Raw genomic sequence first — 23,293 nt, 5'->3', positions numbered from 1 at the left:
TATATTTTCATATTCATAAGTTTAGAAATTTAATTCACACACTGTAGAAGAGATTCAATATTGAATTATTTATAGGCATTCAACAATAATAAAACTTTTTTACAAAATTATAATTTAAATTAATTTAAAAATAATTTTCTCTTTATGTATATTTATGTATATGTATATTTATTACTGTAAATGGAATTTCATTTTAATTATGTCATTATTTAGCTCTTTAATTTGTGCATATTTATTTACTATGATAAACAAAAAATTAAATTTTTTTTTCAATCATACATTCTAAATCTAGTATAAAAAAATTTGTGTAGATATTTACGTATCGTACAAACAATATATATTAGAATTTTGGTGACTAATATATATTAGAATTATATCTTTCTAATTATTTTTAAATTTTTTTAATCAATTTAATATATATATTTCTGTTTATATCACATTGAATATCTCCATATTCAGCAAAATATTAAATGATGAATTAAAGCAAAGTAATGAAATCTGATTGTTCTTATCCCTATAGACTGTATATTTGGGAATTAAAAGTATATGAAATAAATAAAAAGAATATCTCATTCAAAATTTAAACCAAAATGTGCCACTACATACCATAATTGATTATCGTTATGTCTATTCTGATTTTAGTTTATTTAAATAAGTGTAATAACCCGTGTCATGCACGTGATAAGATTAAAATTATAATTTTAAATTATTTTATTAAAATTAATTTGAATTATAATAATTTAATTAATAAATAAATAATATAATATACATTGTTTGTATTTTTTAAATATTGTATTAAATATATTATTCCATTTAAAATATTTAAATTATAATTTTAATTATAAATTATAATTATGATTTAAAAAATTTTCTTTAATATGATATTATATTTTTTTCTACTTTACTATTAATATATTGATATTGCAAGTCTAAATTACAATATTTTCTTGAATCTTGACTGAAAAAAATAATAGTTACATATTTCTATCATTTAATTTATTTAATACACTATGTGCTAACATTAACGGTACTTTTTTTAAAAATATATTGATAAAAATAGATATAATATAATTACAAATACAACATAAATAAATAAAATATATAAATAAATGTAAAACCAATATGTTTACCAATGTTGATCACATAGATTATTAACTAATTGGATTGTAAATTGATCTCACAGTGTACATCTTATTTTTTCTCATTTCTGAATAAAAAACAGAATTAAGAGAAGTAAGTAAATATAAAGAAAAAAAATTGCACCACAACACATAATTATTACCAAAAAAAAAATATTCATATTAAATATTAAAATTTTACATACTGCAAATCATGAAGATCAATCACAATGTACTGGTCACTTCTCTCTATTTTTGACCATGATATAATTTTTCTTTTAGTCAAGAGTCCAATAATATCTAATTGAACAAAAAAAATTTGAATTAAAAGTACCAAATTAAAGACAAATGAGTGAATAATATAAGAAATTATAACTTTGTACGTGTATAAATAAAGAGATTTTACTGATTTAGTTTATGTTAAATGATAAAACTAACAATGGTATATTAACAAAAGGATATACCTTTAAAAAAAGTCACAATACAATTTCAAATATTTTCATAAATAAATTGTTAAAATTTTTGTTATCGATAAAACGATGCTATTATACAATTTTTTGGCAAAACTTAAAATTAAAAGGAAAATAATTTTGTGTGGGTTAATATAAATTAACTACGTACCAAATAAGTAGAATCGTTCGTTTGTTTGTTTCAATATATTCGCATGGGCAAGCAAATTAAAATGATTATCCAAAATTTTACGATTATCGACCGTATGTATTATATGTGACTCCTTTTTAAAAGATATTTTAATTTGCATGTGTATACAGTCAGAAGATATATTCTGATTGATTTCTCAGTCTCAAAATTTGAGAAGATATAAACCTTCCTTTCTATCAATTCATTCTCAAATATTTTTGTCAAATAATTCTTGATTGAACAATAAATTTTATCGTACTACAAAATAAATTAAATATAAAAGCTATTAGCATTTACAAAGCTATTAAAAAGAATTTTCTTTGAGTTGTGAAATAGTGTACTTATAAAATTAACTTAAAATATGAACTACAAATATTTATAAGAATTTAATTTTAATGCACTGACCGTGTAAAGTAGTTTTACACGTGCATCCAATTACGTAATGATACATCAATAAAAATAAATAACTTTTATATTGATCGCGTGAATGGTCATCCAAAAGAACGGATGTGATTGCACGACTGTGTAAAACGCTTTACACTATCAATGCATCGAAATTAAACTCTATATATAATTGAACTTAGCATTACTTGAAAAAATTTAGTAAATGAATCAACTAATCTTATCATCTATTAGAACTATTTCTATGTAAGTCGTCTTGTTCTTGTCAAACTTAGATGGGATTTTCTATAGCTTTATAATTTTTGTCTTTATTAGGTGATATATTGATAGGATTGTAGCCAATAGGCATTAGGTATGAAAAAAAAAAACTATTCAAAATTATAAATTTTTTAAATGATAAATATGAGAAGAAATTTACTATTGGTTATTATATATACTAATAATATATCAATACTTTTAAAAATATACTAATAATATTAATAGTTTAAAGATAATTATAGTATAGTTATAATAAATTTAGTTATTACTCTAAATAAATAAAATAAATAACATATTTGAAAACTAAAGAAAAAAGGATTAGCGGTAATTATGTTTGGAATGTTTCTATATTTTTTTTTCATTAAGAAAACTTTAAATTTAAAATATAATAATAAATATGTCATGTAATAGAAAAATAATGAGCTAATATATATATATATATATATATATATATATATATATATATATAATTGCTATAGAGGGAGCCTGTAACACCTTACCACATTAAATTTTACGTTTAAGTCGTAAAATAGAGGTGGTGTGGTATTACGACTTCTGAATAAAATAAGTACATATAATAGCAGAAGAATTATAATATGCTAGGAGCCTTGAAGAAATGAGGAAACAAAAATCGCGAAATAAAAGCGCAACGCTCAAGGAACGAGTTAACCTGCGTGCTAAGAAAATCATAACTATTAAACACAAAATAACAGAAGTGGGAATAGAGTGCCAAAGATACAAAATATCAAGCTCCTAACTCAGCCTGCGAAGTCAAAACTGGCCGGAGCATATTTACACATATATACATACATACCCAAAACCCAAAAGTACATATACACAATCCTGCCTCTCCATAAACCTCTAAGAGGATCAAAAAGAATAAGTCATGCGGAGAGAAAGCTAAGTACATATATATACATCATAGCATAACAAAATATCCCAGTAACCACTCCGCTTCAAGAGTCCAGACGCCTAACGAGATGCCTCTCGACCTGCATCTGAAAAACAACAACATAGTATGGAATGAGAACCGGAGGTTCTCAGTATGGTAAAGGTGCCACACACATAATATATAAGGTCCTGGGAATGCCAAAGGCAATCCTATAACACCGACACTCAGATTATAGAGCTTAAAGTATTAAACAGAAGCCATAAAAGGTGGTTCTCTAAAAATATTTAATCCTAACTTAACTTAACCTTAAATCTAAATCCCATACTGTCATTCCTCCATACCTCCAACTCCATCATGCATTTTCACAGACAACTAAACAGACAAAGGCAAACACAAGAAGGTTACAAGTACTGCAGATAACAAATATACATTTAACATGGCAAGTACATTTAGGCACTCCCAGTTAATACACAAGCAAGTAATTCAAATAATATGCATATGATGCATGCCTGTCCTATGGCTGATGAGGCTCATCTGTCGGTTATCCAGCCAACCCGACAAGTCTGAATTGTCCTTAGACTGTCCCCCGACGTGCATCCCCAAGAGTCTATGCATAGATTTTTTCTCAAATAATCAATATTACTCAATGGGGGTAACATTTCCGAGAATTTATATAGTGCCCGGTCACACTTACGTCGTAGGGTCAACAGAGTATCGAGTTTTCAACCTGGTACACGTGGTGGCAAGCCACGGCACTTAATCCAAGGAATCTCGTATCTCAGATTATTCAAATTCATAAGCCATATAAATAATTCAATTATAATTCATCAACATCCACATCATTCTCAATCACATCTCATTCATCATTATACGTCAATCATATTCAATCTTTATCCTTCATTATCACACCTCCCATTCCGTCCATCAATAGTTCCAATTCAAAACATAATTCATTCTTTTCTAAATGAATCAAACTTAAAACATGCTCATTTTCTTAATAACTCTAAATCAAACCATATACCCTTTGAATCTAAATCTTTTTAGATAATCATATAAACAAAATCTCTAATTTTTATAAAATTTCGGCAGCATCTCCTCTAAAACTCGGACTTTGCCACCCTTTTCGGGTCCAAACCTGCTTTCTTTTCAATACAACATACCCTTCCTCATCATCATAACAGTCACCACAATAAATCTACTTCAGATTAACAGTTATACTCATACAATATTCAAATCCAACAACCAAAATTCAACTAAGGATCATAGTTCACTAATCCTAGGCTTCTAACACAAAATATCTCAAATCAATAATTCACCAAATCATTAGCACTAAACCAACCATGTTCATCAACAATTACATTCAACCATAATTCTCTCCAAATTAACATAACAACATTCACCATCCAAGATTAATAACTAATTATCCAATAAACTTCAACCAAATATATATTCATCGACAAATTACTAAACATTAAACATACACCTGCATTCCAACTTATCCTATGGTCGTCTAGCCTAAGTTTTCACAGAACATTATATATTAAATGCAAGAAACCTAAACCATACCTTGGCCGATTTCCACGTAACGACCAAAGCTATTTATTCAAAACCAAGACAGCCCCTCAAAACTCAACTAATCCGCTTCCTCCAAGTTCCAGTATTCACAATTTCAAGCTCCAATTATTTGTTTTCAACCTAATACACATTCATAACACATATATACCCAATTTAATACTCAAAGCTCAAATTTAATGAAATTAAAAAATAATTATCGTATCCTCACCTTACCCAAGCTTCACATAAGCAAGAGTGAACATTTTTCTCAAGCTAATTGGATCCTAAAACATAAAAAATCAAAGAAACTCAACCTTCACATTCAAAAATCCAAAAATTGGGGGAAAAGAGGGCTGAGAGTGATTAAACAAGTTACCAGTGAAATTGTTCCGATAGAAATGTAGAGCTCGACGCGGTGGACGCGTGGCCGCAAACGGTGCGGCAATCGGAGCTCGGACGGAGAAGTTACGGGGGTTGGAAGGTTACCGTAAGGGTTCGGGAGTGTTTTTCTTCTCCCTGGGGCTTTTCACGCTGCAGCTGGTGAAATGGAGAAGAAGGGCTTTCGGGCTCATTAAAAGTGTGGGTCCGGTTGGACCGACAGCCCGGTTCGGGCCCAGTTCAACCGGTTCGGCCCGTTCGGTCCAATTTTGACCGTTTTTTTCGAAATTGGTGTCAAAATTCTTGTTTCGATGAGCTCTATCCTAATTTAATATAATATTCACATTTCTAATCCTCCTTATTAAAAACTAATTTATTAACTAATTTAACCAGGGTTTACATCCTACCCACCTAATAAAGAATTTCGCCCTCAAAATTCAAATCTAGTTACCTGAAAAGAGATTTGGATAGTCCTTTCGCATATCTGATTCGAGTTCCCAGGTATGTTCCTCGATACCAGCTCGACTCCAAGCTACTTTTACCAATGATACTTCCCTTCCTCGTAATCGTTTAACACTGGTGTCATCAATCCTCACCGGAATTACTGAGAGTGTTAGATCTTCTCTCACTTGGATTGGTTCTGGTTTTAGAACATGACTTGCATCAGGAGTATACTTCCGAAGCTGTGATACATGAAATACATCGTGCAAATTTGAAAGGTACGGCGGTAAGGCAATTCTATAAGCCACTAGTCCAATTCTCTTCAGAATCTCAAACGGTCCAATATAACGGGGATTCAGTTTCTTGGTCTTAATAGCTCTTCCCACGCCAGTGGTTGGTGTAACTTTTAGAAAGACATGCTCTCCTTCTTCGAATTCCAAAGGCTTTCGCCTCTGATCAGCATAGCTCTTCTGGCGGCTTTGGGCTATAAGCATTCGACTACGAATCTTCTTTATCTGCTCAGTTGTTTCAGCTATCATTTCAGGCCCTAATAAACTCCTTTCTCCAGTTTCATACCAACATAGTGGAGACTGACATTTTCTGCCATACAAAGCCTTATATAGAGCCATTCCGATGCTCGCATGATAGCTATTATTATAAGCAAACTCTACTAATGGCATATACTGATCCCAGCTTGCCGGCTGGTCCAAAACACAAGCCCTTAGCATATCCTCCAAGGTCTGAATAGTTCTCTCTGACTGACCATCTGTCTGAGGGTGATATGCAGTACTTAAACTTAACTGAGTCCCAAATGCACGCTGAAAAGCTCCCCAGAATCTTGATGTAAAGCGAGGATCCCTATCAGATATAATGGTAGAAGGCACGCTGGTGTGCGAAATTGTGATCACTACTTTTCACAACTCAAATAATCCCTAGTAATGGCCCCAAGAACTTGGTGCTCAATACCATGGCATAAACACAACTTTGCACAACTAACCAGCAAGTGCACTGGGTCGTCCAAGTAATAAACCTTACGCGAGTAAGGGTCGATCCCACGGAGATTGTTGGTATGAAGCAAGCTATGGTCACCTTGTAAATCTTAGTCAGGCAGACTCAAATGGGTATAGTGATATACGAATAAAGCATAAAGATAAAGATAGAGGTACTTATGTAATTCATTGGTAGGAACTTCAGATAAGCGTATGAAGATGCCTTCCCTTCCGTCTCTCTGCTTTCCTACTGTCTTCATCCAATCCTTCTTACTCCTTTCCATGGCAAGCTTATGCAAGGGTTTCACCGTTGTCAGTGGCTACCTCCCATCCTCTCAGTGAAAATGTTCCTATGCTCTGTCACAGCATATGGCTAATCAGCTGTCGGTTCTCGGTCAGGCCGGAATAGAATCCAGTGATTCTTTTGCGTCTGTCACTAACGCCCCGCCTGCTAGGAGTTTGAAGCACGTCACAGTCATTCAATCATTGAATCCTACTCAGAATACCACAGACAAGGTTAGACCTTCCGGATTCTCTTGAATGCCGCCATCAGTTCTCGCCTATACCACGAAGATTCTGATCTCACGGAATGGCTGGCTCGTTTGTCAGGCGAGCACTCGGTTGTCAGGCGATCAACCATGCATCGTGTATCAGGAATCCAAGAGATATTCACTAGAGCCTTGGTTGCTTGTAGAACAAAAGTGGTTGTCAGTCACCTTGTTCATAGGTGAGAATGATGATGAGTGTCACGGATCATCACATTCATCAAGTTGAAGAACAAGTGATATCTTGGACAAAGAACAAGCGGAATTGAATAGAAGAACAATAGTAATTGCATTAATACTCGAGGTACAGCAGAGCTCCACACCTTAATCTATGGTGTGTAGAAACTCCACCGTTGAAAATACATAAGAACAAGGTCTAGGCATGGCCGAATGGCCAGCCTCCCAAAGTGAGTTCAATCATAAAAACATGATCGAAAAGCTCTGTAATACAATAGTAAAAGGTCCTACTTATAGAAAACTAGTAGCCTAGGGTGTACAGAGATGAGTAAATGACATAAAAATCCACTTCCGGACCCACTTGGTGTGTGCTTGGGCTGAGCAATGAAGCAATTTCGTGTAGAGACTCTTCTTGGAGTTAAACGCCAGCTTTTATGCCAGTTTGGGCGTTTAACTCCCATTTAGGTGCCAGTTCCGGCGTTTAACGCTGGAATTCCTGAGGGTGACTTTGAACGCCGGTTTGGGCCATCAAATCTTGGACAAAGTATGGACTATCATATATTGCTGGAAAGCCCAGGATGTCTATTTTCCAACGCCGTTGAGAGCGCGCCAATTGGGCTTCTGTAGCTCCAGAAAATCCACTTCGAGTGCAGGGAGGTCAGAATCCAACAGCATCTGCAGTCCTTTTCAGTCTCTGAATCAGATTTTTGCTCAGGTCCCTCAATTTCAGCCAGAAAATACCTGAAATCACAGAAAAACACACAAACTCATTGTAAAGTCCAGAAAAGTGAATTTTAACTAAAAACTAATAAAAATATACTAAAAACTCAACCAAATATACTAAAAACATACTAAAAACAATGCCAAAAAGCGTACAAATTATCCGCTCATCACAACACCAAACTTAAATTGTTGCTTGTCCTCAAGCAACTGAAAATCAAATAAGATAAAAAGAAGAGAATATACTATAGACTCCAAAAACATCTATGAAGATCAGTATTAATTAGATGAGTGGGGCTTTTAGCTTTTGCCTCTGAACAGTTTTGGCATCTCACTCTATCTTTTGAAATTCAGAATGATTGGCTTCTTTAGGAACTCAAAATCCAGATAGTGTTATTGATTCTCCTAGTTAAGTATGATGATTCTTGAACACAGCTACTTTATGAGTCTTGGCCGTGGCCCAAAGCACTCTGTCTTCCAGTATTACCACCGGATACATACATGCCACAGACACATAATTGGGTGAACCTTTTCAGATTGTGACTCAGCTTTGCTAGAGTCCCCAATTAGAGGTGTCCAGGGTTCTTAAGCACACTCTTTTTGCCTTGGATCACAACTTTATTCTTTCTTTTTCTTTCTTTTTCTCTTTCTTTTTTTCGGTTTTTTTTTCGCCTCTTTTTTTTTTGTATTCACTGCTTTTTCTTGCTTCAAGAATCATTTTTTATGATTTTTCAGATCCTCAGTAACATGTCTCCTTTTTCATCATTCTTTCAAGAGCCAACATTCATGAACCACAAATTCAAAAGACATATACACTGTTTAAGCATACATTCAGAAGACAAAAGTAATGCCACCACATCAAAATAATTAAACTGCTATAAAATTCAAAATTCATGCAATTCTTTTTCTTTTTCAATTTAAGAACATTTGTTTATTTAAGAAAGGTGATGGATTCATAGGACATTCATAACTTTAAGGCATAGACACTAAGACACTAATGATCACAAGACACAAACATAGATAAACATAAGCACTAAAATTTGAAAAACAGAAAATAAAGAACAAGGAGATTAAAGAACGGGTCCACCTTAGTGATGGCGGCTCTTTCTTCCTCTTGAAGATCCTATGGAGTGCTTGAGCTCCTCAATGTCTCTTCCTTGTCTTTGTTGCTCCTCTCTCATGATTCTTTGATCTTCTCTAATTTCATGGAGAATGATGGAGTGTTCTTGATGCTCCACCCTTAGTTGTCCCATGTTGGAACTCAGTTCTCCTAGGGAGGTGTTCAGTTGCTCCCAATAGTTTTGTGGAGGAAAGTGCATCCCTTGAGGCATTTCAGGGATCTCATGATGAGAGGGGTCTCTTGTGTGCTCCATCCTTTTCTTAGTGATGGGCTTATCCTCATCAATGGGGATGTCTCCCTCTATGTCAACTCCAACTGAATAACAGAGGTGACAAATGAGATGAGAAAAGGCTAACCTTGCTAAGGTAGAGGACTTGTCCGCCACCTTATAGAGTTCTTGGGCTATAACCTCATGAACTTCCACTTCTTCTCCAATCATGATGCTATGAATCATGATGGCCCGGTCTAGAGTAACTTCGGACCGGTTGCTAGTGGGAATGATTGAGCGTTGGATAAACTCCAACCATCCTCTAGCCACGGGTTTGAGGTCATGCCTTCTCAATTGAACCGGCTTCCCTCTTGAATCTCTCTTCCATTGGGCGCCCTCTTCACAAATGTCAGTGAGGACTTGGTCCAACCTTTGATCAAAGTTGACCCTTCTAGTGTAAGGATGTTCATCTCCTTGCATCATGGGCAAATTGAATGCCAACCTTACACTTTCCGGACTAAAATCCAAGTATTTCCCCCGAACCATAGTAAGATAATTCTTTGGGTCCGGGTTCACACTTTGATCATGGTTCTTGGTGATCCATGCATTGGCATAGAACTCTTGAACCATCAAGATTCTGACTTGTTGAATGGGGTTGGTAAGAATTTCCCAACCTCTTCTTCGGATCTCATGTCGGATCTCCGGATATTCACCCTTTTTGAGTGAAAAAGGGACCTCGGGGATCACCTTCTTCAAGGCCACAACTTCATAGAAGTGGTCTTGATGCACCCTTGAGATGAATCTCTCCATCTCCCATGACTCGGAGGTGGAAGCTTTTGCCTTCCCTTTCCTCTTTCTTGAGGTTTCTCCGGCCTTGGATGTCATAAATGGTTATGGAAAAATGAAAAAGCAACGCTTTTACCACACCAAACTTAAAAGGTTTGCTCGTCCTCGAGCAAAAGAAGAAAGAAAAGAGTAGAAGAAGAAGAAATGAGGAAGAAGGGAATGGCTTTTGTGTTCGGCCAAAGAGGGGGAGAAGTGGTGTTTAGGTTGTGTGAAAATGAAGGGTTGAAGAAGGGTTTATATAGGGGAGGGGGGAGGGTAAGGTTCGGTCAAGTGAGGGTGGGTTTGGGTGGGAAAGTGGTTTGAATTTGAATGGTGAGGTAGGTGGGGTTTTATGAAGGATGGATGTGAGTGGTGAAGAGGAAGAAGGGATTTGATAGGTGAAGGGTTTTTGGGGAAGAGGAGTTGAGGTGATTGGTGAATGGGTGAAGAAGAGAGAGAGAGTGGTGGGGTTGGTGGGGATCCTGTGGGGTCCACAGATCCTGTGGTGTCAAGGAAAAGTCATCCCTGCACCAAATGGCATTCAAAATCACGTTTTGAGCCATTTCTGGCGTTAAACGCCGGGCTGGTGCCCATTCTTGGTGTTTAACGCCAGGTTCTTGCCCTTTTCTGGCGTTTAACGCCAGTCTGGTGCCCCTTTCTGGCGTTAAACGCCCAGAATGGTGCCAGACTGGGCGTTAAACGCCCAACTGCTAGCTTCACTGGCGTTTAAACGCCAGTGGGTTCTTCCTCCAGGGTGTGCTGTTTTTCTTCCTGTTTTTCATTCTGTTTTTGCTTTTTCAATTGATTTTGTGTCTTCTCATGATCATCAACCTACAAAATAAAATAAAATAACAAAAGAAAATAGATAACATATAACATTAGGTTGCCTCCCAACAAGCGCTTCTTTAATGTCAGTAGCTTGACAGATGGCTCTCATGGAGCCTCACATTTTCTCAGAGTAATGTTGGAACCTCCCAACACCAAACTTAGAGTTTGAATGTGGGGGTTCAACACCAAACTTAGAGTTTGGTTGTGGCCTCCCAACACCAAACTTAGAGTTTGAATGTGGGGGCTCTGTTTGACTCTGATTTGAGAGAAGCTCTTCATGCTTCCTCTCCATGGTGACAGAGGGATATCCTTGAGCCTTAAACACAAAGGATTCTTCATTCACTTGAATGATCAGCTCGCCTCTATCAACATCAATCACAGCCTTTGCTGTGGCTAGGAAGGGTCTGCCAAGGATGATGGTTTCATCCATGCACTTCCCAGTCTCTAGGACTATGAAATCAGCAGGGATGTAATGGTCTTCAATCTTCACCAAAACATCCTCTACAAGTCCATGAGCTTGTTTTCTTGAGTTGTCTGCCATCTCTAATGAGATTCTTGCAGCTTGCACCTCAAAGATCCCTAGCTTCTCCATTACAGAGAGAGGCATGAGGTTTACACTTGACCCTAAATCACACAGAGCCTTCTTGAAGGTCATGGTGCCTATGGTACAAGGTATTGAAAACTTCCCATGATCTTGTCTCTTTTGAGGTAATTTCTGCCTAGACAAGTCATCCAGTTCTTTGGTGAGCAAAGGAGGTTCATTCTCCCAAGTCTCATTTTCAAATAACTTGTCATTTAGCTTCATGATTGCTTGGGAGAGTACTAGGAGGGAGTTCAGTAACTTTCTTGCTCAGCTGTCCCACTTGTGCCTCCAGATTCCTAATGGAGGACCTTGTTTCAGTCATGAAACTTTGAGTGGTTTTGATTAGATCAGAGACCATAGTTGCTAAGTCAGAGGGGTTCTGCTTAGAATTCTCTGTCTGTTGCTAAGAAGATGATGGAAAAGGCTTGCCATTGCTAAACCTATTTCTTCCACCATTATTGTTATTGAAACCTTGTTGAGGTCTTTCTTGATTCTTCCATGAGAAATTTGGGTGATTTCTCCATGAAGAATTATAGGTGTTTCCATAGGGTTCTCCTAGGTAATTCACCTCTTCCATTGAAGGGTTCTCAGGATCATAGGCTTCTTCTTCAGATGAAGCATCCTTAGTACTGCTTGGTGCATTTTGCATTCCAGACAGACTTTGAGAAACTAAATTGACTTGTTGAGTCAATATCTTGTTCTGAGCCAGAATGGCATTCAGAGCATCAATCTCAAGAACTCCTTTCTTCTGATTTGTCCCATTGTTCGCAGGATTCCTTTCAGAAGTGTACATGAATTGGTTATTTGCAACCATTTCAATCAGCTCTTGAGCTTCTGTAGGCGTCTTCTTCAAATGAAGAGATCCTCCAGCAGAGCTATCCAAAGACATCTTGGATAGTTCAGAGAGACCATCATAGAAAATACCTATGATGCTCCATTCAGAAAGCATGTCAGAAGGACATTTTCTGATCAATTGTTTGTATCTTTCCCAAGCTTCATAGAGGGATTCTCCATCCTTCTGTCTGAAGGTTTGGACTTCCACTCTAAGCTTACTCAATTTTTGAGGTGGAAAGAACTTTGCCAAGAAGGCATTGACTAGCTTTTCCCATGAGTCCAGGCTTTCTTTAGGTTGTGAGTCCAACCATGTCCTAGCTCTGTCTCTTACAGCAAAAGGGAATAGCATAAGTCTGTAGACCTCAGGGTCTACCCCATTAGTCTTGACAGTGTCACAGATTTGCAAGAATTCAGCTAAGAACTGATGAGGATCTTCCAATGGAAGTCCATGAAACTTGCAATTATGTTGCATTAGAGAAACTAATTGAGGCTTAAGCTCAAAGTTGTTTGCTCCAATGGAAGGGATAGAGATGCTTCTCCCATAGAAGTCGGGAGTAGGTGCAGTAAAGTCACCCAGCACCTTCCTTGCATTGTTTGCATTGTTGTTGTTTTCGGCTGCCATGGGTTCTTCTTCTTTGAAGATTTCTGTTAGGTCCTCTACAGAGAGTTGTGCCTTAGCTTCTCTTAGCTTTCGCTTCAAGGTCCTTTCAGGTTCAGGGTCAGCTTCAACACGAATGCCTTTGTCTCTGCTCCTGCTCATATGAAAGAGAAGAGAACAAGAAAATGTGGAATCCTCTATGTCACAGTATAGAGATTCCTTGAGGTGTCAGAAGAACAGAAAAATAGAAGAAAGAGGTAGAAGAATTCGAACTAAATCAGAGAGAGTTCGAATTGTGCATTGAGAAGGAGTGGTACTCCATAAATAAAAGGATGTGGGAAGAGGGGAAGAGAATTTTCGAAAATTAATTAAAAAGTTTTTAAAATCATTTTGAAAAATTGATTGATAATTTTCGAAAACTCACAGTGGAAAAGGAATCAAGTGATTTTTGAAAAAGATTTTAAAATTAGAAATCAAAAAGATTTGATTGAAAACTATTTTGAAAAAGATGTGATTAAAAAGATATGATTGGTTTTAAAAAGATGTGATTGAGAAGATATGATTTGAAAAACATTTTAAAAAGATTTGATTTTAAAAATTAATAACTTGGCTATCAAGAAAAGATATAATTCAAACATTAAACCTTTCTCAACAGAAAAGGCAACATACTTGAAATGTTGAATCAAATCATTAATTGATAGCAAGTATCTTTGAAAAAGGAAAGAAATTGATTTTGAAAACATTTGATTGAAAAGATATGATATGAAAAAGATTTGATTTTGAAAAACTTTGAAAACTTGAAAAAAAATTGATTTGAAAACAAAATCCTCCCCCTTGTGCCATCCTGGCGTTAAACGCCCAGAATGGTGCACATTCTGGCGTTTAACGCCCAAAACTATACCCTTTTGGGCGTTAAACGCCCAACCAGGTACCCTGGCTGGCGTTTAAACGCCAGTCTGTCCTTCTTCACTGGGCGTTTTGAACGCCCAGCTTTTTCTGTGCAATTCCTCTGCTGTATGTTCTGAATCTTCAATTCTCTGTATTATTGACTTGAGAAGACATGAATTAAAAATATTTTTGGATTTTTAATAATCAAAATACAACTAAGATCAAATAACAATGCATGCAAGACACCAAACTTAGCAGTTTGTATACTACTAACACTAATGAGAATGCATATGAGACACACAAAACACTCAAGTCAAGAGAATTTAAAGATTAGAGTAAGAAATCATCAATAACATCTTGAAGATCCTTAAGACACATGAATGAATGCATGCAATTGACACCAAACTTAAAATGAGACACTAAACTCAAACAAGAAATTTTTGGATTTTATGATTTTGTAATTTTTTTGTGTTTTTTTTTTTGAAAATTAAGTGGAAAAAGATATCAAAATTCTTAATGAGAATTCCAGGAATCATGCAATGTTAGTCTAAAGCTTCAGTCTAAAGGAATTAGACATGGCCAGCCAAGCTTCAGCAGGACATTGCATTCAAGAGCTAAATTGATGAAAATCAATCAGCTTTGGTGATGATAAGAACATCACCTTGAAACACTAGAATTCATTCTTAAGAACTCTGAAGAAAAATACCTAATCTAAGCAACAAGATGAACCGTCAGTTGTCCATACTCGAACAATCCCCGGCAACGGCGCCAAAAACTTGGTGTGCGAAATTGTGATCACTACTTTTCACAACTCAAATAATCCCTAGTAATGGCCCCAAGAACTTGGTGCTCAATACCATGGCATAAACACAACTTTGCACAACTAACCAGCAAGTGCACTGGGTCGTCCAAGTAATAAACCTTACGCGAGTAAGGGTCGATCCCACGGAGATTGTTGGTATGAAGCAAGCTATGGTCACCTTGTAAATCTTAGTCAGGCAGACTCAAATGGGTATAGTGATATACGAATAAAGCATAAAGATAAAGATAGAGGTACTTATGTAATTCATTGGTAGGAACTTCAGATAAGCGTATGAAGATGCCTTCCCTTCCGTCTCTCTGCTTTCCTACTGTCTTCATCCAATCCTTCTTACTCATTTCCATGGCAAGCTTATGCAAGGGTTTCACCGTTGTCAGTGGCTACCTCCCATCCTCTCAGTGAAAATGTTCCTATGCTCTGTCACAGCATATGGCTAATCAGCTGTCGGTTCTCGGTCAGGCCGGAATAGAATCCAGTGATTCTTTTGCGTCTGTCACTAACGCCCTGCCTGCTAGGAGTTTGAAGCACGTCACAATCATTCAATCATTGAATCCTACTCAGAATACCACAGACAAGGTTAGACCTTCCGGATTCTCTTGAATGCCGCCATCAGTTCTCGCCTATACCATGAAGATTCTGATCTCACGGAATGGCTGGCTCGTTTGTCAGGCGAGCAATCGGTTGTCAGGCGATCAACCATGCATCGTGTATCAGGAATCCAAGAGATATTCACTAGAGCCTTGGTTGCTTGTAGAACAAAAGTGGTTGTCAGTCACCTTGTTCATAGGTGAGAATGATGATGAGTGTCACGGATCATCACATTCATCAAGTTGAAGAACAAGTGATATCTTGGACAAAGAACAAGCGGAATTGAATAGAAGAACAATAGTAATTGCATTAATACTCGAGGTACAGCAGAGCTCCACACCTTAATCTATGGTGTGTAGAAACTCCACCGTTGAAAATACATAAGAACAAGGTCTAGGCATGGCCGAATGGCCAGCCTCCCAAAGTGAGTTCAATCATAAAAACATGATCGAAAAGCTCTGTAATACAATAGTAAAAGGTCCTACTTATAGAAAACTAGTAGCCTAGGGTGTACAGAGATGAGTAAATGACATAAAAATCCACTTCCGGGCCCACTTGGTGTGTGCTTGGGCTGAGCAATGAAGCAATTTCGTGTAGAGACTCTTCTTGGAGTTAAATGCCAGCTTTTATGCCAGTTTGGGCGTTTAACTCCCATTTAGGTGCCAGTTCCGGCGTTTAACGCTGGAATTCCTGAGGGTGACTTTGAACGCCGGTTTGGGCCATCAAATCTTGGGCAAAGTATGGACTATCATATATTGCTGGAAAGCCCAGGATGTCTACTTTCCAACGCCGTTGAGAGCGCGCCAATTGGGCTTCTGTAGCTCCAGAAAATCCACTTCGAGTGCAGGGAGGTCAGAATCCAACAGCATCTGCAGTCCTTTTCAGTCTCTGAATCAGATTTTTGCTCAGGTCCCTCAATTTCAGCCAGAAAATACCTGAAATCACAGAAAAACACACAAACTCATAGTAAAGTCCAGAAAAGTGAATTTTAACTAAAAACTAATAAAAATATACTAAAAACTCAACCAAATATACTAAAAACATACTAAAAACAATGCCAAAAAACGTACAAATTATCCGCTCATCACACGCCATGCAACCTGACAATCTCTTTAATATACATTCGAGCTAATTCTTCCATTGTACAACTTATTCGGATAGGAAAAAAGTGAGCTGATTTCGTCAGTCGATCCACAACCACCCAAATAGCGTCACAACCAGACCGGGTTCTAGGCAAACCTATCACAAAATCCATTGCGATACTCTCCCATTTCCATTGCAGAATCTCCAAAGGCTGAAGGGTTCCTGATGGTCTCTGATGCTCAATCTTTACCTTCTGACACGTTAAACATTTAGATACATGTAATGCCACATCATTCTTCATTCCTGGCCACCAGAAAATCGCTTTCAGATCTTGATACATTTTAGTGCTCCCTGGGTGAATTGAAAACCCGCTCTTATGAGCTTCCTTCAAGATTCTCTGTCGCAGGTCTCCAATATCTGGCACAACAATCCGGTTCTTAAACTTCCACAAACCATCTTGTCCTTCTGACACTCTCCATTGTTTTCCCTGTTCGACTGCTAGTAATACCTTACGTAACGCTTCACTGTCTCGATGAGCCTTCAGAAGTTCTGATTTAAAATCACTAGAAATTTGCAACTGACTCAAACACAGGATTCCAGATTCTTCTCTAACTCCCAAATTCAAACCTTGGAATGCCTTCAGTAACTCTTCCTCCCGTAAAATCATCCAAGCTGCATATAAAGACTTCCGACTCAAAGCATCCGCCACACTGTTCGCTTTTCCTGGATGATAATTCAATTCAAAATCATAATCTTTCAGAAGCTCCATCCACCTCCTCTGATGCATATTCAACTCTTTCTGCTCAAAAAGATACTTCAAACTCTTATGGTCTGAGAAAACAAGAAACTTAACGCCATAAAGGTAGTGCCTCCAAATCTTTAAAGCAAACACAACAGCAGCAAGTTCTAAATCATGTGTCGGGTAGTTCATCTCATGCGGCCTTAACTGCCGTGAGGCGTATGCTACAACATTCTGGTGCTGCATCAGAACACACCCCAAACCTTTCAGAGATGCATCACAATACACTTCAAACGGTTCACTTGGTTTAGGTAATACCAATACAGGTGCAGTAGTCAACCTGTGCTTCAATGCCTGGAAACTCTCTTCACATTCTGGAGTCCAGATAAAAGGTGTATCCTTCCTAGTCAATTTAGTTAAAGGTAAGGCGAGCTGTGAAAATCCCTTAATGAATCTGCGATAATACCCTGCCAAACCTAAGAAACTCCTGATCTCTGTCACTGAAGTTGGTCGCTCCCAATTCATCACTGCTTCCACCTTAGCAGGATCCATAGCTATCCCCTGCTTACTCACCACGTGGCCAAGAAACTTCACTTCACTCTTCCAGAACTCGCATTTAGATAACTTAGCATATAACTTCCTATCTCTCAGAATTTGCAGCACAGTTCGCAAGTGATCAGCATGCTCCTCTTCAGTCTTAGAATAAACAAGAATGTCATCAATGAAGACAATAACAAACTTGTCCAGATACGGTCGAAAAATCCTGTTCATATAATCCATAAATACTGCCGGGGCATTAGTTAACCCGAAAGACATCACTGTATACTCATAATGACCATAACAGGTTCTGAAAGCAGTTTTTGGAATATCCTCGTCTTTAACCCTTATCTGATGATATCCGGATCGCAGGTCAATCTTAGAAAACACACCGGCACCCTGTAAATGATCCATTAGATCATCGATTCTAGGCAATAGATATTTATTCTTCACAGTGATCTTATTCAATTGCCGATAATCGACACACAGCCGCATACTCCCATCCTTTTTCTTTACCAGTAACACTGGCGCTCCCCACGGAGAAACACTTGGTCGGATAAAATGCTTACCCAACAGATCTTCCAGCTGAGCCTTCAGTTCAGCCATTTCTAAAGGCGACATCCTATAAGGAGTAATTGAAATTGGACCGGATCCAGGTACTAACTCAATTACAAATTCAACCTCTCGGTTATGTGAAAATTCATTAATATCATCCGGAAACACATCTGGAAATTCACATACAACCGGAATTCGCTCTAAACTCTGATCATCACCTGATACTCCCGCAGTTAATAACATAATACCCTGACATTCAGTTCCAGAACAGTTTACTATCATAGAATTCAAATAATAACTATTCACCACAACCGGTGCTTCTGACCCTTCTGGTATAAACTGTATTGACTTCTCAAAACAATCAAGCAAAACATGATTCTTGGATAACCAATCCAATCCCAAAATGAGATCAAGACCAGTCATAGGCAAACAAATCAAATCATGCACAAATTCACGTTGAAATTTGACCGGATCCAGGTACCAACTCAATTGCAAATTCAACCTCTCGGTTAGGTGGAAATTCATTAATATCATCCGGAAACACATCTGGAAATTCACATACAACCGGAATTTGCTCTAAACTCTGATCATCACCTGATACTCCCACAGTTAATAACATAATATCCTGACATTTGGTTCCAGAACAGTTTACTATCATAGAATTCAAATAATAACTATTCACCACAACCGGTGCTTCTGACCCTTCTGGTATAAACTGTACTGATTTCTCAGAACAATCAAGCAAAACATGATTCTTGGATAACCAATCCAATCCCAAAATGAGATCAAGACCAGTCATAGGCAAACAAATCAAATCATGCACAAATTCACGCTGTTGTACTCGAAAGGGAACTTGTGGACATCCTATCCTAGTCACCATAGCTTCATGAGTAGCATTATATACTTTTAAATCATAACCTGAGACCACCATTCTCAATCCTAACTCATGGGCCTTTTCAAATGCAATAAATGAATGAGACGCTCCTGAATTAAATAAAGCATTTAAGATTTTACCAGCCATTTCACAATTACCTCTAATCAGTGTCTCAGATCCCTCAGCACCTATGGTAGAAGTGGTGTATACTCTCCCCGGCTGCTGCACCCTACCAGTCTCATACTTCTTCTTCTCAGGGCAATTACTGGCTATATGCCCAGGCTGTCCACAAGAATAGCACACTCCAAGTCCTAGTCTGCACGGAACTCCAGGATGATACTTTCCGCACTTCTGACAATTTAGATCTTGCTGTGGCTGCTTCCCAAACCTTTTTCCTTGACTAGCATTAGTATTCGGCCTTCTATAATTACCTTGACCCTGAGTCTGCTGCGGAATAAAGCCTCCACGCTTGAAATTCCTACCTCTCGGAGCAAAATTCCTCCCTGAAGGCCTCTGAAAAGGCACCCTCAAACTTCCTTTTTCTGCTGCCGCCTTCCTCACACAATCCTCAGCCACCCTACTCTTATTCACCAATTCAGAAAACACCCTGATCTCCATTGGGGCAACGAAGCTCAGAATATCGCTCCGAAGACCTCCCTCATATTTAATACACTTTCATTCAGCAAAATCTTCAGGCACACCTTGACAGATACGAGAAAAGTGACATAACTCCTCAAATTTACTGGTATACTCAGCAACAGTCATCTGTCCTTGCTTTAACTGCATTAATTCAAGTTCCTTGGCATTTCTAGCTGAATTAAAAAAGTATTTCTTATAGAACTCTGTCCGAAAAACCTCCCAAGGAATCGCAGCACCATCAGGCTGCAGGATACGTCGTGTTCCCTGCCACCAATACTGAGCTTCACCTTGCAATTGATAAGTTCCAAATTCAACCCATTGCTCTTCAGGAACCTGTTGTGCCTGTAATGCCCTTTCCATAGCCTGAATCCAATTATCTGCATTAGTGGGATTTGAGGTTCCCCTGAAGGTCGGAGGGTGAACTTTCAGAAATGTAGCAAGTGTCATAGGACCATCCTCATCATTATTGTTCCCATGATTATCCTGATTTATCTGATTACCCAATGCCTCAACTGTTGCATGCATAGCTGCAGCCATATTTCCCAGGGCAGCCATAAAGTCTACTGGATCAGTCCCTATGGAAGCAGGAGTAACGGTGCCTGTCCTACCTCTACCTCGCCCGCGACCGCGTCCGCGAGTCGACATCTGGTCCCTATACACACCAAACAAGTGATATTAAGTTGATCAGTCTCAATATCACAGGTCTAATGATTTAAGTTCCAAATGCATGCTCACAAACGTTTATGCCATATATATCAGTCAGATATCCTAATAGCACATAAACACATATTCAGAGAATGCACAGAAGCACAATCAGTCCGTCTTTCAGGCTCTATAGGAACGAACTGCTCTGATACCATAATGTAACACCCTACCACACTAAATTTTACGCTTAAGTCATAAAACAGAGGTGGTGTGGTATTACGATCTCTGAATAAAATAAGTACATATAATAGCAGAAGAATTATAATATGCTAGGAGCCTTGAAGAAATGAGGAAACAAAAATCGCGAAATAAAAGCGCAACGCTCAAGGAACGAGTTAACCTGCGTGCTAAGAAAACCATAACTATTAAACACAAAATAACAGAAGCGGGAATAGAGTGCCAAAGATACAAAATATCAAGCTCCTAACTCAGCCTGCGAAGTCAAGACTGGCCGGAGCATATTTACACATATATACATACAAACCCAAAACCCAAAAGTACATATACACAATCCTGCCTCTCCATAAACCTCTAAGAGGATCAAAAAGAATAAGTCATGCGGAAAGAAAGCTAAGTACATATATATACATCATAGCATAACAAAATATCCCAGTAACCACTCCGCTTCAAGAGTCCAGACGCCTAACGAGATGCCTCTCGACCTGCATCTGAAAAACAACAACATAGTATGGAATGAGAACCGGAGGTTCTCAGTATGGTAAAGGTGCCACACACATAATATATAAGGTCCTGGGAATGCCAGAGGCAATCCTATAACACCGACACTCAGATTATAGAGCTTAAAGTATTAAACAGAAGCCATAAAAGGTGGTTCTCTAAAAATATTTAATCCTAACTTAACTTAACCTTAAATCTAAATCCCATACTGCCATTCCTCCATACCTCCCAACTCCATCATGCATTTTCACAGACAACTAAACAGACAAAGGCAAACACAAGAAGGTTACAAGTACTGCAGATAACAAATATACATTTAACATGGCAAGTACATTTAGGCACTCCCAATTAATACACAAGCAAGTAATTCAAATAATATGCATATGATGCATGCCTGTCCTATGGCTGATGAGGCTCATCTGTCGGTTATCCAGCCAATCCGACAAGTCTGAATTATCCTTAGACTGTCCCCCGACGTGCATTCCCAAGAGTCTATGCATAGATTTTTTCTCAAATAATCAATATTACTCAATGGGGGTAACATTTCCGAGAATTTATATAGTTCCCGGTCACACTTACGTCGTAGGGTCAACAGAGTATCGAGTTTTCAACCTGGTACACGTGGTGGCAAGCCACGGCACTTAATCCAGGGAATCTCGTATCTCAGATTATTCAAATTCATAAGCCATATAAATAATTCAATTATAATTCATCAACATCCACATCATTCTCAATCACATCTCATTCATCATTATACGTCAATCATATTCAATCTTTATCCTTCATTATCACACCTCCCATTCCGTCCATCAATAGTTTCAATTCAAAACATAATTCATTCTTTTCTAAATGAATCAAACTTAAAACATGCTCATTTTCTTAATAACTCTAAATCAAACCACATACCCTTTGAATCTAAATCTTTTTAGATAATCATATAAACAAAATCTCTAATTTTTATAAAATTTCGGCAGCATCTCCTCTAAAACTCGGACTTTGCCACCCTTTTCGGGTCCAAACCTGCTTTCTTTTCAATTCAACATACCCTTCCTCATCATCATAACAGTCACCACAATAAATCTACTTCAGATTAACAGTTATACTCATACAATATTCAAATCCAACAACCAAAATTCAACTAAGGATCATAGTTCACTAATCCTAGGCTTCTAACACAAAATATCTCAAATCAATAATTCACCAAATCATTAGCACTAAACCAACCATGTTCATCAACAATTACATTCAACCATAATTCTCTCCAAATTAACATAACAACATTCACCATCCAAGATTAATAACTAATTATCCAATAAACTTCAACCAAATATATATTCATCGATAAATTACTAAACATTAAACATACACTTGCATTCCAACTTATCCTATGGCCGTCTAGCCTAAGTTTTCACAGAACATTATATATTAAATGCAAGAAACCTAAACCATACCTTGGCCGATTTCCACGTAACGACCAAAGCTATTTATTCAAAACCAAGACAGCCCCTCAAAACTCAACTAATCCGCTTCCTCCAAGTTCCAGTATTCACAATTTCAAGCTCCAATTATTTGTTTTCAACCTAATACACATTCATAACACATATATACCCAATTTAATACTCAAAGCTCAAATTTAATGAAATTAAAATATAATTATCGTATCCTCACCTTACCCAAGCTTCACATAAGCAAGAGTGAACATTTTTCTCAAGCTAATTGGATCCTAAAACATCAAAAATCAAAGAAACTCAACCTTCACATTTAAAAATCCAAAAATTGGGGGAAAAGAGGGCTGAGAGTGATTAAACAAGTTACCAGTGAAATTGTTCCGGTAGAAATGTAGAGCTCGACGCGGTGGACGCGTAGCCGCAAATGGTGCGGCAATCGGAGCTCGGACGGAGAAGTTACGGGGGTTGGAAGGTTACCGTAAGGATTCGGGAGTGTTTTTCTTCTCCCTGGGGCTTTTCACGCTGCAGCTGGTGGAATGGAGAAGAAGGGCTTTCGGGCTCATTAAAAGTGTGGGTCCGGTTGGACCGATAGCCCGGTTCGGGTCCGGTTCAACCGGTTCGGTCCAATTT

At 37.6% G+C, this 23,293-nt stretch overlaps 2 protein-coding genes, 2 long non-coding RNA genes and 1 other non-coding gene across 5 annotated transcripts; 1 reads left to right on the top strand and 4 right to left on the bottom strand.

Moving 5' to 3' along the window:
• Window positions 1-3,324: 3,324 nt before the first annotated feature.
• On the bottom strand, window positions 3,325-5,131 carry LOC130944136 (uncharacterized). The gene is made up of 3 exons (XR_009071970.1): window positions 5,093-5,131; window positions 4,876-5,004; window positions 3,325-3,415 (listed from the first exon to the last, which is right to left on the bottom strand). It is a non-coding gene; the product is annotated as an uncharacterized LOC130944136 (long non-coding RNA).
• Window positions 5,132-12,620: 7,489 nt separating this feature from the next.
• On the top strand, window positions 12,621-12,728 carry LOC130946993 (small nucleolar RNA R71). The gene has a single exon (XR_009072408.1). It is a non-coding gene; the product is annotated as a small nucleolar RNA R71 (small nucleolar RNA).
• Window positions 12,729-18,770: 6,042 nt separating this feature from the next.
• On the bottom strand, window positions 18,771-19,811 carry LOC130945841 (uncharacterized). The gene has a single exon (XM_057874538.1). The coding sequence runs from the start codon at window positions 19,809-19,811 to the stop codon at window positions 18,771-18,773; it is 1,041 nt and encodes a 346-aa protein (XP_057730521.1).
• A 57-nt stretch (window positions 19,812-19,868) lies between these two features.
• On the bottom strand, window positions 19,869-20,477 carry LOC130945840 (uncharacterized). Its single transcript, XM_057874537.1, has one exon. It carries the CDS (start codon window positions 20,475-20,477, stop codon window positions 19,869-19,871), a length of 609 nt encoding a protein of 202 aa, XP_057730520.1.
• Window positions 20,478-20,971: 494 nt separating this feature from the next.
• Window positions 20,972-22,939, bottom strand: LOC130943570 (uncharacterized). The gene is made up of 3 exons (XR_009071851.1): window positions 22,884-22,939; window positions 22,667-22,795; window positions 20,972-21,205 (listed from the first exon to the last, which is right to left on the bottom strand). It is a non-coding gene; the product is annotated as an uncharacterized LOC130943570 (long non-coding RNA).
• Between the last annotated feature and the right edge of the window lie 354 nt (window positions 22,940-23,293).

The sequence above is a fragment of the Arachis stenosperma genome, chromosome 8, assembly GCF_014773155.1.
Source record: "Arachis stenosperma cultivar V10309 chromosome 8, arast.V10309.gnm1.PFL2, whole genome shotgun sequence".
Lineage (NCBI taxonomy): Eukaryota > Viridiplantae > Streptophyta > Magnoliopsida > Fabales > Fabaceae > Arachis > Arachis stenosperma.
The sequence above is the reverse complement of the archived record's forward strand: the minus strand, read 5'-3'. Positions and strand labels throughout refer to the sequence as shown.